The sequence below is a fragment of the Seriola aureovittata genome, chromosome 8 (genome assembly GCF_021018895.1).
Source record: "Seriola aureovittata isolate HTS-2021-v1 ecotype China chromosome 8, ASM2101889v1, whole genome shotgun sequence".
In the NCBI taxonomy this organism is placed as follows: Eukaryota; Metazoa; Chordata; class Actinopteri; order Carangiformes; family Carangidae; genus Seriola; species Seriola aureovittata.
In genome coordinates this window covers 28,421,280-28,437,644 of record NC_079371.1, presented here as the reverse complement: position 1 = coordinate 28,437,644, position 16,365 = coordinate 28,421,280, and the positions used below count along the sequence as shown (strand labels likewise).

At 39.8% G+C, this 16,365-nt stretch overlaps 1 protein-coding gene across 3 annotated transcripts; it reads left to right on the top strand.

Moving 5' to 3' along the window:
- The first annotated feature begins 1,885 nt into the window (after positions 1-1,885).
- Positions 1,886-15,893, top strand: ugl (ureidoglycolate lyase). 3 transcript variants are annotated; one of them, XM_056382193.1, is made up of 15 exons: positions 1,886-1,914; positions 2,291-2,419; positions 2,495-2,713; positions 3,344-3,434; positions 3,581-3,657; positions 4,738-4,848; positions 4,940-4,999; positions 5,933-6,089; positions 6,272-6,470; positions 7,742-7,820; positions 7,896-7,988; positions 8,780-8,852; positions 8,932-8,999; positions 12,838-12,962; positions 15,314-15,893. In XM_056382193.1, exons 1-15 carry the CDS (start codon positions 1,909-1,911, stop codon positions 15,483-15,485), a joined length of 1,659 nt encoding a protein of 552 aa, XP_056238168.1. In that variant the 5' UTR covers positions 1,886-1,908; the 3' UTR covers positions 15,486-15,893. The 3 variants fall into 3 exon arrangements, with proteins under 3 accessions (XP_056238168.1, XP_056238170.1, XP_056238169.1); XM_056382195.1 differs by lacking the exon at positions 1,886-1,914 and adding an exon at positions 1,982-2,000; XM_056382194.1 differs by lacking the exon at positions 1,886-1,914 and adding an exon at positions 1,993-2,132.
- The last annotated feature ends 472 nt before the right edge of the window (positions 15,894-16,365 follow it).

Here is a 16,365-nt window from a genome sequence, read left to right as displayed (position 1 = left end):
GTGTGTGTGTCTTGTCTTGTTTGGTGGTGCTCTCACTATGCTAATGTCTAAATTGTGTGAATGCAGATAAAAATTTGCTTGAAACTAGGGGCGGGGCATGATGCATCATCGTCACAGCATGTAGGATAGAACATGAGATTGCACCAAGTCAATCAAAGCAGCCAGCCGATACAGCTCTCTCACACACACACACACACACACACACACACACACACACACACACACACACACACACACACACACACACACACACACACACACACACACACAGCTAGTTTATCTGATTATTGTTCTGTAGCAGAGACATGGGTTAATGCAGATGTCCTTCAGGGGTTGTGAATCATAAGAAATTGAATAATTCTGATTCTGGTCATCAATTCCTCAACAAATTTCATTTGCAGTAGTTTCAGTACCAGGATATGGCTACTGGTACGGTGGCTGGTGCTATGCCACTCACCAATCATTGAAACCAACAGAAGAAGAAGAAGACTGTGCATGGTGATACATTTTGTCTTTGTTTTGTTGATGCTACACCTACGGAAGAGCGACCTGTGCCACGGGAGGATGCACTGCTCGCATGACAAAACACCTGCACCAGCACGGTGTTTTGTCATGGGTGTTTGGTGTTCGACGTGTTGTACCGGTCTCCCTCTCCTTCACACGCCCCACCCTCCTCAGTCAAATCTGTGCTAACACTCATTTATTCATGAGTTTTGTACTTTTATTATCTGGTTCAGTTACAATTATTAAAGTGCACCAAGCACTCAGGGTGGAGACTCGTTAAGAACCAGAACTGATCAGCGGAATCAGAATCCAAACACTTTGGTCTAAACACACAATTTAGCGTCACTATAACTGAATTTACCTGTAGATAAAGATGAGCCAATACAAGCAGCGCCAATGATAACAAATGGTGTACACTTCCTGTTTCCTGAGTGGGCGCGGTCGTTATTGCTTGTTCATGTCAAACCACGGTCAAAGCCATGACAACAACACAATAGGACACTAGATACAGTTTGAATTTACGTCTGATTTTGCTGCTCGTTTTTATCTACTAGTTTTATATCTGATAATCTGATACCCAGTACAAGATCATATCAGTCTTAGACTGTCTTCTTTCCCTCATGTGTGTGTGTGTGTGTGTGTGTGTGTGTGTGTGTGTGTGTGTGTGTGTGTGTGTGTGTGTGTGTGTGTGTGTGTGTGTGTGTGTGTATGTGTGTAGGTGTGTGTGTGTGTGTGTGTGTGTGTGTGTGTGTGTGTGTGTGTGTGTGTGTGTGTGTGTGTGTATGTGTGTATGTGTGTGTGTGTGTGTGTGTGTTTTGTCTTGTTGGGTGGTGCTCTCAATATGCTAATGTCTAAATTTTATGGAATGCAGATAAAAATTTGCTTGAAACTAACGTTGGTACAATAATAAAATGGTGACATTTATGTTAGATTTTCATATACTAATAGTCACTATTGGATATTGAAATCAAACTCTGCTGATCAGAGCTGGAGTCAATAAACACCTGGGACTACTGCATGTGACCGAGGACTGAAGGCTGATTGTTCCCTTTCACACTGAAGACAATGTTAGCAGGTTTTCTCTGACACTGCAGCTTCAGTCACTTCACGACAGGAGAGAGAAAGTTGTTCTTACTCCGAGGACCCAAAGAATGTCACAAACTGCCAAAACAACAAAGTAAAGAGTCTGTAGGTGATTTTGACTGAAACCATTTACAGCAGAAACAGACTGTCAGATATTCAAAACGATACCAAACTGCTAACATGGTGCTCAAGCAGTCTCAAAGTAGAGAATCTACAGGACTTTAAACCCATCCCCTCTTACAAACAAACATCTTCCTGTTCAAACAGTGTCACCAGAACCAAAGTCCACTTCAGTTGAGTGAGCAGATAACTGTTGTCAGCATGTCTGTGAGTATCACTACATTACTCTGTTTATTAGATGAACAATGTGGGCTGTACAGAATACAACATTATGTTTGTAGGAAGGAAACACAGTGAGTTTGAACCTCAGAGCAGTGTCTCTAGCTGTAGTGTTCTGTTGGAGTTAAAATGCTTCTTTCTGACAGGTCATCGCTTTAACAAGCCTCTGGAATTTATTTTACATGTCTGTTACAGTTTAATCCACAGTGAGTCCCAAGGTTTTTTCAGATAATGAAGCTTTTGAATTGTGATGGGTCCTCTCTATCTCTGGACCTCTGACACCTTTCTGTGAACATGGAGTTCTACCATGATGAATCCACATCCTACAGACTCAAATATGTGGATCTAAACCTTTTGTCCACAGGGCATAGTCAGCATGGAGGTGTCCCCTCCCCCCTCAGGCCTGGAAGCAGAGTATGAGACACTTTTCACTGCTGACTCCCTCCTCTTCCTCTATGAGCTGATCTCTACATTTGATGAGGAGGTGGATAAGGTAAGACAGTGGTGAGAGCTCTTTTCCTGAATGGAGGACTGTTGAGCTCAGGATGATGCTCTTTTCTCTCTTCAGGTCTTGTGGTTGCGAGTGTCCAGAAAGTCCCACCTGGACCTGTCAGGTGACCTGCCAGGCTTCCAGGGGCACACCACTCACATCAGGAGAGATCCAGCCTGGAGGGTGCTCCCTGTACCCCCAAGGCTCCAGAGGAGACATGTGGATATTGGGGATTTGGCCCCCTGCAATACCCAGCGCTTCATCAAAGCTCTCCAGTCACCAGCACAAGGCATACAGGTGAAACCAGAGCTATTTACCTGTGACCATACCAGACCAGTCCACTAACTGTATGTGCTGTTCTGCTTGGTCATTAAATACTTTAACTGCTAATGTAGAAATCATTTACACAATGGTTAGGGCTCATACCACATGGGCTCAGCGAGTCCCAGGTTTGACTCCCGGCTGGCCCGACTCTTTGCTACGTCATTCCCCTGCTCTCTTACTACATTTCCTGTCTGTCTCCACTACGCTATCCAAAAAACCTAAAAAACTAAAAGAAATCATTTACATGTAGACCTGAACACACTTCAGCTGAGGTCATATTAAAGTTAACTATAATATCCCTTGATTCGTGTGAAGTATTAATGAAGAACCAGAATCTGAACTTATAATGTTAACACAATAATTAATTGAATTAATAATACACTAAAGAGCACAATAACAACAATATAATAATAACATTGAGTCCCACAGACACTGTCCTGCAGTCAGTAACACACACTAATGCACCAGATATATGTTTATCCACAGCTGATGAGTGTGTGTGAGCAGCCTGAAATACAACAGCCTTATCCTTTGAATATCAAATCAACTAGTTAACTCACAGGAGAACGCTGTGTCATCTGAAATCCTCCTTTATTTTGACAGGTTGACTTTGATGATGGAAACTGTCCTACATTTTCCAACCAGATCACAGGCATTTACAATGTTCTGAAGGCAGTGCGCCACCAGCTCCCCAGTAAGAGGCTCACTTCAAACTAATAGGCTACTGATATTGGTAAAGCCAAATTACATAGACAAAAGATTATTGTGGATGCTGATGTGTTAGTGTTCCAGATGTGGGTCAGTCTCATTGTTCATCTGCCTCCTTCTGTGTGTTAACAGATGTTCCTCACATATCTCAGGCTCCAGTGCTGATGCTGCGTCCTCGTGCTTGGAACATGGTGGAGCACAACATGATGGTAGTACAGCAAGTTTCACTTCAGTCACTTCAATGAGTCAGTGCACATAGTTTATTCAGACTGACCTTAATCACTGCTTTGACTTTGTAGTACTTTGAGAGCTATAATGTGTTTTAGCAGTGTGTTCAGTGTGTTCATTGTGTTCATTGTGTTCAGTGTGTTCATTGTGTTCATTGTGTTCAGTGTGTTCAGTGTGTTCAGTGTGTTCAGTGTGTTGATTGTGTTCAGTGTGTTCAGTGTGTTCATTGTGTTCAGTGTGTTCAGTGTGTTGATTGTGTTCAGTGTGTTCAGTGTGTTGATTGTGTTCAGTGTGTTCAGTGTGTTCAGTGTGTTGATTGTGTTCAGTGTGTTCAGTGTGTTCAGTGTGTTCAGTGTGTTCAGTGTGTTCAGTGTGTTGATTGTGTTCAGTGTGTTCAGTGTGTTCAGTGTGTTCAGCATGTTGATTGTGTTCAGTGTGTTCAGTGTGTTCAGTGTGTTGATTGTGTTCAGTGTGTTGATTGTGTTCAGTGTGTTCAGTGTGTTCAGTGTGTTCAGTGTGTTCAGTGTGTTCAGTGTGTTCGTGTGTTCGTGTGTTCGTGTGTTCGGTGTGTTCAGTGTGTTCAGTGTGTTCAGTGTGTTGATTGTGTTCAGTGTGTTCAGTGTGTTCAGTGTGTTCAGTGTGTTCAGTGTGTTCAGTGTGTTGATTGTGTTCAGTGTGTTCAGTGTGTTCAGTGTGTTCAGCATGTTGATTGTGTTCAGTGTGTTCAGTGTGTTCAGTGTGTTGATTGTGTTCAGTGTGTTGATTGTGTTCAGTGTGTTCAGTGTGTTCAGTGTGTTCAGTGTGTTCAGTGTGTTCAGTGTGTTCGGTGTGTTCGGTGTGTTCAGTGTGTTCAGTGTGTTCAGTGTGTTCAGTGTGTTCAGTGTGTTCGGTGTGTTCAGTGTGTTCAGTGTGTTCAGTGTGTTGATTGTGTTCAGTGTGTTGTTTGTGTTCAGTGTGTTGTTTGTGTTCGGTGTGTAGTGATGTGTCAAGTGTTACAGGTTGAGTTTGATTAATGAAAAGAAAGTGATGCAAACATAAAGAAGAGGCTGTGTGTTGTTCAGGTGGAGGGGAAGGAGGCTCCCGGTCCTCTGTTTGACTTTGGACTCCTCATGTTTCACTGTGGAAAGACTCTGTTCGAAAACAAGAGTGGACCCTTCTTCTACCTGTCCAAAGTAACACACACATCCACACACACACACACACACACACACACACACACACACACACACAGATGATGTGTGTAACATGTTTATTGTTTGTCAGGTGGAGAGCTTCATGGAGGCCAGACTGTGGAACAAGATATTTGTCTGGACTCAACAGAAGGTCTCACATTTCTGTTTTTGATTGACATGACCAGATTCAAGATTTTGATTTAAAAAGTTTGAATAATTATCCATAATATTTTCTCTAAAAAGTTGTAATATTTTAGAAATAGAGTCATAGTATTTAATATAATAATAAAGTCAAAATATTATGAAATGAAAGAGGTGAAAACATAGTGAGCAGGTGGCAGCAGGTGATTCCAGTGAGGGATAACTACAACCTGAAGGTGTGAGTTTGACCGGTGAACCCTTCACACTGCAGAGGAGTCAGAGCTGCAAACACAACACACACAAACATGTAACATGAACATCCCCTGTCCAATCATAAAACACTACACACCACCTTTCTCCTTACACTCGTCTTTATCATCATGTGGGTTTTAGTCAAAATGCTCCACTTAATTTTGTGAAATTAAAACTCTATTCTCCAAATTTTGTCACAAATGAAACTATTCTTAAAATCTAAGATTATTTGTCTGCGTCCTTAATACTCCACTGTACTTTACAACTACTACTTCAACTAAGTCACAGTATAGGCATAGGACACAGACCCCCCCTGCTGTTGTAACTGTTACAGACCCACACAACAACCTTTAGGCCTCACCTGTACATTTACACACACCTGGAAAATCCAAACAGCACAGACACAGTGGAGAAGGCATTTCCTGTTTTCTCACTTTCATGTTTAATGTTGAATCTTTTTCTTGTAGGTTTACTCTAGTAATTTCCCTTTACATTTTAAATGATCCTTTCATGAAATCCGTTTGACATTTCAGGATATAATTCTGTTTTTCTTTATGTCTTTAAAACATTTATAAAATGACCTAATTATCCTGTTGGTATTTACATAAAATAATGTGCGTAGACTTATACCTCCTGTAGTTGTATGTGAGTGAATTTGTGTGTGTGTGTGTGTGTGTGTGTGTGTGTGTAGCTTGGCCTTCCACTGGGCAGCATTAAGGCCACAGTGCTGATTGAAAATGTATTAGCAGCATTTGAGATGGAGGAGATTCTGTATGAGCTGAAAGACCATTCAGCAGGACTCAACTGTGGCATCTGGGATTATTCAGCCTCCTTTGTCAACAAGTTTGGTGAGTGAAGAGAGTTTTAGCTCCATTCACTCCTCTGTGTTCTCACTGAGCCTCTGAGCCCAGTCAAAGTCAAAGTACTGCAAGAATTCGTTAATGATGATGATCAGTATGATGGTATTATAGTTATTATTATTAGGTTATAATGAAAAAGAAACGTCTGCGTCTCTTCGTGTCTCCTGTAGGACACCGCCAGGCCTTCCTGCTGCCTGACCGCAGTAAGTATGTGAACATGGAGAAACGTTTCCTGCGCAGCTACATGGAGCTGCTGGTTCAGACGTGTCATCGGAGAGGAGCTCTGGCCACAGGAGGGATGGCTGCTCTGCTGCTGCCTCAGGACCAGCTTCATGAGTCCTACAGGAGAGTGTTGGCCACCGTCACCAGGTGAGAGCTCTTCACACATATTCATGTAACTGAATGTTATCAGGACTGAGGTAATAAAACAAATCTTTCTGATGAATTTACTTTTGGAGTAATTTGGAGTTTTAGTGCAGCTGATGTTATCCTGATCTCAGCAAGTCAACAAAGACTCAGTCACTCTGGTTCTCCAAAGACCTTCACTGGGAGTAAGACGGCATAATTAAAAAAAACACATCACCAGTCGTTTCAGGCTACAATGTAAATCACAGAATCCAAAATAAATATATACTGATCATTTTACCAAGAGTGACGATTGTAGTGGGTCTAAAATGTAAAGTTTGTCTTGAGGATGGCATTAAAGAAAGGCTATAGGCTATCTAATAATACATTTTATTCTTACTATATGTAAAGTTGATTATATTATATTATATTATAATATATTTCTCAACCGAGCACAGTCAGGGGTTTAGCTGCTACAGGATAACTGGGTCTGGTACGACCAGTAGCTTATGTTGGCTAATGCTAATGCTAACTAACCAGAGAAACAGAGCCCATATTCAGCTCATGCACTAATTCATTCATTTAAAAATGTATCTTATAGAGTCTTTTATTCAGAGCAGAGCAGGTCAAGGTGAGGTGACAGTCAGGTCAATGGAAGATGAAAAAACTTGTTTCCTACAAGGACACAATTCAACCGTAAAGTTCCTAATAATGAAAGAATAATGAATTCATATTTATTTGGGATTTTACTTTGAGGAAATTCATCTTTTCTCTGCATCAGCACAAAAACTTCCCATGAAGAAATGAATCAGACACTTCAGATAAAGCATTTTCACCGCTCTGCTCTTAATTGTTTAGCTTTTTCTGTAACTTGTCGACCACTGTTCTGCAAAATTGTAATTTCACTTTAAAGGAAGTGGAAATAATTATTGGAAATGTCTACATCTTTACTTTTATTGAAATGGGATTTTAATTACAAGACTTACAGTAGTAATGGTATTTTTTACATTGCTTTATTGGTAATGTTACTGAAGCTAAGGATCCGAATACTCCCTTCAATGTGCAGCAGACAGATGACTTTGAGGACAGAGTGTCTCTGTCACAGCTGATGCCGTCATAGTGAACTGAATGGAACTGAAGCATTAACAGTCTCATTAAAAGTTATTACTCAGTTATTGAGACTACAGAGTATCATCATCATCCTTCAGCCACACTCGTGTTGTCTGCTCTTACTGACAGTTCTCTTGACAGTGTATTTTTAAACTGAAGTCTGTGACACTGGCTCCTCCTTTCAGACTGAAGTTACTGGAGATCAGAGCAGGTGTGGATGGTTTCATGGTGTATGACCTGAGCTTGATTGAGCCCATGCAGAAAGTGAGTAAGGTTTACTTTAAATAAGAGCAGCCAATGATGACTTCTATTTTCTGATCAATTCTTCACCTCCTCCAGCTCTTTCAGCTCCACACTGACGGTGATAATCAACTTCACCAGCTTCGAGATGATGTCACAGTCACTCCTGACGACCTCCTGTCCATGCCTTCGGTCAGTCCATCACCTTTCTCACAGCTGAACCGCACAAGTCTGGGACAGGGTTTAGTTCATGTAATTGAAGGAAATGAAAGACCACTCACACAACATACAGGTTGGTGACACAACCACCACAGCTGAACTTGGTCAGGTGTTTGTCCACCACGAGCCTCCAGAGCAGATCCACAGCTGCTTGAACTCGACTGGAGGATGAACATAATTCTCTCAGGAGATATTCACTCTGATGTGATGACGACGATGATGATGATGATGATGATGGAGAGATATTCACTGTGATGAGATGATGATGGTGGAAAGATATTAACTCTGATGTGATGACGACGATGATGATGATGATGATTGAGAGATATTCACTCTGATGAGATGACGACGATGATGATGATGATGATGATGGAGAGATATTCACTCTGATGAGATGATGATGGTGGAGAGATATTATCTCTGATGTGATGATGATGATGATGATGATGATGATGATGATGATGATGATGATGATTGAGAGATATTCACTCTGATGAGATGACGACGATGATGATGATGATGATGATGGAGAGATATTATCTCTGATGTGATGATGATGATGATGATGATGATGATGATGATGATGATGATGATGATGATGATGATGATGATGATGGTGGTGGAGCCCACAAAAATCTCCAATATGATATAAGTTGGGTTGAGAACTGACCTCAGATTTTCATGATAGGGTGATAAATGAAAGACTGAGGATATGTTGTATAATAATAATGAAGTATAATGTGATGAACTTTGTGTTTCCTCAGGGAGGAGTCACTCTTTACGGTTTAAAGTATAACATTACAGTCGGTGTCCTCTTTATCAATGCTTGGCTCTCAGGTGAGTACAGCCAGTCTTTAGTTACTGTCACTGTCACTGTGTGGACTGAAGACTGTTTAAACCATGTCCTGTTCCGCAGGTAAAGGCCTCTTCTTCTACAGAGGTCAGGTGGAAGATTCAGCCACAGCAGAGATCTCCAGATCACAGGTGGGTTCAGTATTAAATGATCCAAATATAGCATCACCAAGCCCACACCACAGAGTGCTTACTTTATACATGTGTCTAGATCAAAAGATACAGAGGCACACTGCTAAGTTAAAGTTAGTGAATGTTATTAGACCTGACACCTGTCACCTGTCTGACCTGCGTTGTCTGCAGATAAAGGAGGAGCTAAAGGAAGTTCCTGCTCAGTCAAAAAGTGCAGAGCAACAGAATTAATGTTATAAAAATTCAATGTTATAAAGTATTAGTGTCATAAAGAATCAATGTTATATACATAGAAGCTTTTTACCAAAAATAATATATTCAGATGGATCCCTTTGTCATCACCAATATGTTGATTAGTAACCTTAATTTATGTAGCATTATTTTTAAGTTATTTTTATGGGGGCACCACCTCCATAGAGGAATTACTAATAAATATATTAATTAATTAATACAATGAATCCAATAAGTCTAATATCAGAGGCTTATCGATTCAACAGACGACTGAGTCTAAATAAAGATCTGCATTAACTACTAATTACTAACACAGAGTAAATGTGATGTCTGATAATCACCAAGATGAAAAGTGGAGCAAAAGAACAGAGTTAATCAATAACTGATCAAATAAATTGTGTAAAGAATTGAGCAATGGTGGGCGAGAATGTAATTAGGCAATTAACTATACAGCTATACTACTGATCATACTGAGATGTCTATAGATGAAATTAGAAGATCATCGGTGACATCGAGGCATAAACCTCGACGGGCTCTTATGGCCTGATGCTGGGTCTGTCCTTGGACGCCCATGTCCTTAAATAGCCTGCGAGTGGACTTGCCCAAAAAAAACTCAGCAACCAAATTTATCTGGGCAGACTTTAGTTTTCCAGACATGTTGTTCAGCATCAGCTGCCAGTTTAGTGTAATTAAAGTTCTTGGGCTCTATCTCTATCTCTATCTCTATCTCTATCTCTATCTCTATCTCTATCTCAGCTTCACAAACCAGACTTCAGACCAACATAGCTGTCATTTTCCTGTCCAGCACCCACATTGTTTAAATTGCAAAGACACTTGCGCTCATCGGTGCGCACATGGGCGCGTTAGTCTTAAAATTAGGTGTGGAAGTGATTATACTATTGACCAGCAAAAACCCGGTCATAAGTCAGCGGTGCAGTATTTCACTGATATTTTAAGGCATCAGTGTCAAAAGAGCAGCATGTGCCAACATACACACAGCACACACACTCTGTCTGTTTCACACAAGCAGAGTGAGCTGAAGATGCTCTTAGATGTTGGATCAGACAGGTGAACATTACAGTACAGCCTCAGAAGAGCTTCTTTGTGACATGTTGTCTCTACATGAGGCTCTGCAGAGAAGCTTCTTTCTTACTACTTGGTATATCCTCCAGTGTTACCCATTCATCACCTTAATTTGTCCACAGTTTCATAACGAACTGAAGATTTATTCACACTTCTCAACATATCACATCTAATTTCTAACTGTGTGATTTGTGCTGTTACTTCTCTGTAGAGCTGTGAGCAGCGCGTTGATTCACTCAGACCAGCCTTGTCCCTCAGAGTCACAGAGCTGCTGCCTGTGTCAGGACTGGACTCACTGGTCACTTACAATATATAATCAACTGACTGCAAATAGAATCTAAGTCTGTGTGAATCACTGTGTCATTATGATAATATAATAGCAATACAGTATGGGAATGGGAGATGCACTGTGATTGGTTTATTACGTGTTATGCCCAAAACACAGCAAAGAATAATTAGCACGAGGTCCGGTCTGAGGTTGGTCCAATACCATCCAGTCTCGTTCTGCTCCAGCTTTTTGGTCTGTAGATTTGAAGTACAGACCTTTGGTTGCTTCACACCTGCACAGACAAACTGTCTTACAGATGCAAGATGGAATGACAGAAGAGGCAAGGCACTGATGGTTGTCCATCTGCTCTCCAGCGTAGCTGCTGAACCCCTCAGTAACTTGTTGTTCCACCAGATGTAACAGCCTTGCGTAAGACTCGGCTTGCAGCCGACAAGAATGTGTGTCAGGTCTGCTGGAGATGGACAGAAGGGTCTTTGCTGTACCATTGGTTGAAAGTTTCTGGGAAATGTTAGAACATCTTACGTGGCTCGTATAATGAAGCTGGTTCTAAATGCTTCCATGTCCCACAATTCTCTTACCTTCTCAACCACAAAGCGTCAATACTGAGATGGGGTTGCCTTGTTGCCTCCTCTCCCTTGTTGTAACTGGCCATCCATGTCGTGATGTTTGAGTGCTGACTTTACCTGCTGTGTAGCTGCAGATGGGGTCCACTTTTGACCGGTTGCTAGGGTGGGAGCATTTTGGGTTACACATGGGAAACTGTTAGCTTCATCTCCAGGCTTACTTTGGTGCACTTGTGCTCCTTTGTAAGACAGGACACAGGAAGTTCCTTGTGGATAATGTGGGTCGGACAGGTGACAGGTGTGAGATCTGATAACACTCACTAACTTTACCCTGAGCTATGAATATTATTTAATCTCAACATCAACCCAGTTATCAGCAGAAAAGTAAGTCTTGTCTACTGTGAGTTGCTTTGAAATTCTCCCGGTCTGAACCTGCAGTAGTAAGTGTTGAAAGACAAGAACTTCTTTGTAACATACTCTGGTGGTTTCCCTGGAAACGATGTGTAGTTTTTGGGGCAGATCCAGATCATTTGGTTTAGATTTTTCTTTCTCTGAAGTCTGGTGCATGTTTGACGTTGGCCTTGGTGGAAGCCTGACCTCTGTTTCTTTTCTGTTTGCAGTGGTGCTAAATGAATTAACTAACCTTTGTTGAGTTTGATATGTAGCAGGTCCACACTGTTATATACTGTCTACAGGAAATGGCCATATGCTGCTCTATAAAGTATGAGAAGACAAAAGCTTTTACCTTCTTTATGTTACCAAACCAACTGAAAGGATAGAGTGAGTAGTAGACTGTAGAAGAGTGGAGTGACTGAGTGCTGGTTAATGGTAACTTGAAGCCGTGTGGGTGGTGAATGACTGGTTCAAGTTTTCCCCTCTGTGTTTACCATAGTTGCATGTGCTCTCCACTGAGAATATGGATGTATTACAACAGAGTAAGGTGGTTGGTTTCTGATAACATGGCTGAAACTGTTCAGTATAACAAACCTGAAGACTCAATTCGGCTACTGCTGACACCAGTTTTCAAACATACACGCTGCCCTCCACACTTCCTGTACATGTTCAACTACAGCTTGAATGCTGAAGAACACTGAAGAGGGCTCACCAGAGTCTGTCATGTTCTACAATCAGATAGTGTTCTTAGCTTATGTCTGTCAGCCTGTGAGACTGGGCCAAGTTGTCCTGAGTTGTCCGGAGTTTTTCAGGGCTCACTGCTGCAGTTTGGTTGATTAGATAACTTCCTCTTGATCTGAACTGTTATTATTACTTGTAATTATTACTTGTTTCTCCTACTGTCATGATACAACATACATATGAGCAATAAAAACACACATGTAGCATCAAGTTAGTGAGCAGAAAGTCGAGTGAAAACACTTGTTTCTTTTATAAGTTATCAGCTTTATACGGCCACCATGTTAGTGTGTCCTGTCCCTGGTGGCCTGGGAGGTGTGCAACACCTAAAACAAAAAAGAACTCAAAACAGAAGATACATTTAGAGGCCCAGACCAGGGTACAATAAGGCAACATAACCATTGAAAGTCCCATGTTCTAGATGTGGACAAAATCAGCCCCTGATCCATATTTCTGAATATTAAGAGTATGACACAATATGTGTGTGTGTGTGTGTGTGTGTGTGTGTGTGCGTGTGCGTGTGCGTGTGTGTGTGTGTCAGGTGTGGCAGTGGATCCGTCATCAGATTCAGCTAGAGGACGACAGCAGGGTGGTGAGTCGGCGACTGGTGACTGAGCTAACTGAGGAAGTGATAAAGGAGCTCAGCACTTTGTGTCCTTCTGTTAGGTAAACACACACTACACTACCCAAAACTATACTATACTACACTATACTATACTATACTATACTACACTACACTACACTACACTACACTATACTATACTATACTACACTATACTACACTATACTATACCACACTATACTATACTACACTACACTACACTATACTATACTACACTATACTATACTACACTATACTATACTATACTACACTATACTACACCACACTATACTATACTACACTACACTACACTATACTATACTACACTATACTATACTACACTATACTATACTATACTATACTACACTGCACTATACTATACTATACTATACTACACTATACTATACTATACTACACTATACTATACTATACTACACTATACTACACTATACTATACTACACTGTACTATACTATACTACACTACACTATACTATACTACACTATACTATACTATACTACACTATACTACACTATACTATACTACACTATACTATACTATACTACACTACACTCTACTATACTACACTATACTATACTATACTATACTACACTATACTATACTATACTATACTACACTATACTATACTACACTATACTATACTATACTACACTATACTATACTATACTATACTACACACTATACTACACTATACTATACTACACTATACTATACTACACTATACTATACTAACTATACTATACTACACTATACTATACATACTATACTACACTATACTATACTATATACACTACACTATACTATACACACTATACTACACTACACTATACTATACTACACTACACTATACTATACTACACTATACTATACTACACTAACTATACTATACTACACTACACTACACTATACTACTACTATACTATACTACACTATACTATACTATACTACACTACTATACTACACCACACTATACTATACTACACTACACTACACTATACTATACTACACTATACTACACTATACTATACTATACTATACTATACTACACTGCACTATACTATACTATACTACACTATACTATACTATACTACACTATACTACTATACTACACTATACTACACTATACTATACTACACTATACTATACATACTACACTACACTATACTATACTACACTATACTATACTATACTACACTACTACACTATACTATACTACACTATACTATACTATACTACACTACACTCTACTATACTACACTATACTATACTATACATACTACACTATACTATACATACTATACTACACTATACTATACTACACTATACTACTATACTACACTATACTATACTATACTATATTATACTACACTATACTACACTATACTATACTACACTATACTATACTACACTATACTATACTATACTATACTATACTACACTATACTACACTATACTATACTACACTATACTATACTATACTACACTACACTATACTATACTACACTATACTATACTACACTATACTATACTATACTACACTATACTACACTATACTATACTACACCACACTATACTATACTACACTACACTATACTATACTACACTATACTACACCACACTATACTATACTACACTACACTATACTATACTACACTATACTATACACACTATACTACTATACTACACTATACTACACTGCACTATACTATACTACACTGCACTACACTATACTATACTACACCACACTATACTATACTACACTACACTATACTATACTACACTATACTACACCACACTATACTATACTACACTACACTATACTATACTACACTATACTATACTACACTATACTATACTATACTATACTATACTACACTGCACTATACTATACTACACTGCACTATACTATACTACACTATACTACCCAAAACTATACTATACTACACTATACTACACTATACTATACTACACTGCACTATACTATACTACACTATACTACACTATACTATACTATACTACATTACACTACACTGTACTATACTATACTACACTATACTATACTACATTACACTACACTGTACTATACTACACTATAATATACTACACTACACTACACTAAACTATGCTACAGTATACTACACCACACCACACTACACTACAGTATACTACACTATACTACATTACACTATACTATAGTATACTACACTACACTACATTACTCTACACTACACTACAGTATACTACACTATACTACATTACACTATACTATAGTATACTACACTACACTACATTACTCTACACTACACTACACTATACTATAGTGCCCTCTCCTCCTGTTGTACCTTCTCTGTGGCTCCTGTGTTCAGCTCTTGTTTCTCTATGTTTGTCTTCCTCAGGGCTAAACAGAGCTTACACACAGCAGCAGACATGTTCCTGGAGTTGGTCCTAAAGAGAGATTTCCCAGAGTTCCTCACCACCTACTTGAATCAGGACCACACCTTTCTCAGCTCCCAGACCACTGGACAGGTGGAGGCTCTGAACAGATACAAGCTCTGTCCCAAACTGTGACAGTCCAGGTGGAAGAATGCATGTTTTCGGCTCTACAGATGATGACATAGTTTACACACATTACTTTGGGCTCAGAGAACTTCCAACAGACATTTTTATAGACTTAATCAGTGACTTAAAGAAAGCCAGAAGAATTGAGATTGAAATCCTTGTGTGGTTTGTGTTCATGTCCTTTGACACTGTATACGAGGGTTTGATTACGACTTTCCGTCTTTACTGTCTACAGCATCAGCATCAACTTCCCTGGAGGAACAAAGACAAATATGAAGTTAACTAGATTATGTAACGATAATGTTAAGTCGAACTTGTGAAGACAAAATATATTTTACCTCCATTTTCTGTTAAACACATTCATTTAGAGTAAATAAACTTGTGATATGTTGAAATAAATAAATACATGCCATCCTGTCTGGTTTTCAGTTTCTGCAAAGTCATGACTCATATGACAACATTAATGCATGGGATTCATTTGAGATAAGATTTTTAAGATTTAAGATTGTGCTTTGCTTTGTCAATTACACTAATTACAAATTGTATGTTGCCATAATGGATTATGGTGAATGAGTCTCATCTACTGGAGGGAGCACCTGCCCACCACCCAAGTGGTACCCAGACAGTGAGCACAGCCTGCCTCAGTGATTCCAGCACTGCAGCAGGAGGATGCACATGCAGGATGCGAATGCAACAGAGTCCATGAGGCACTGGAAGGTGACTGGGACACAGAAAAACCTGAACTGAGGTGAGATGTCTGTTTCTTCTTTAGACTCCAGAGACAAGACAATCTGCCAGTTGCCCAATGTCAACCCAGTGCAGTGCCCAACCAATCCTGGGGCTCAACGACCTGGAGCATCAGGCATCAAACTGAAACATCATTCACTTT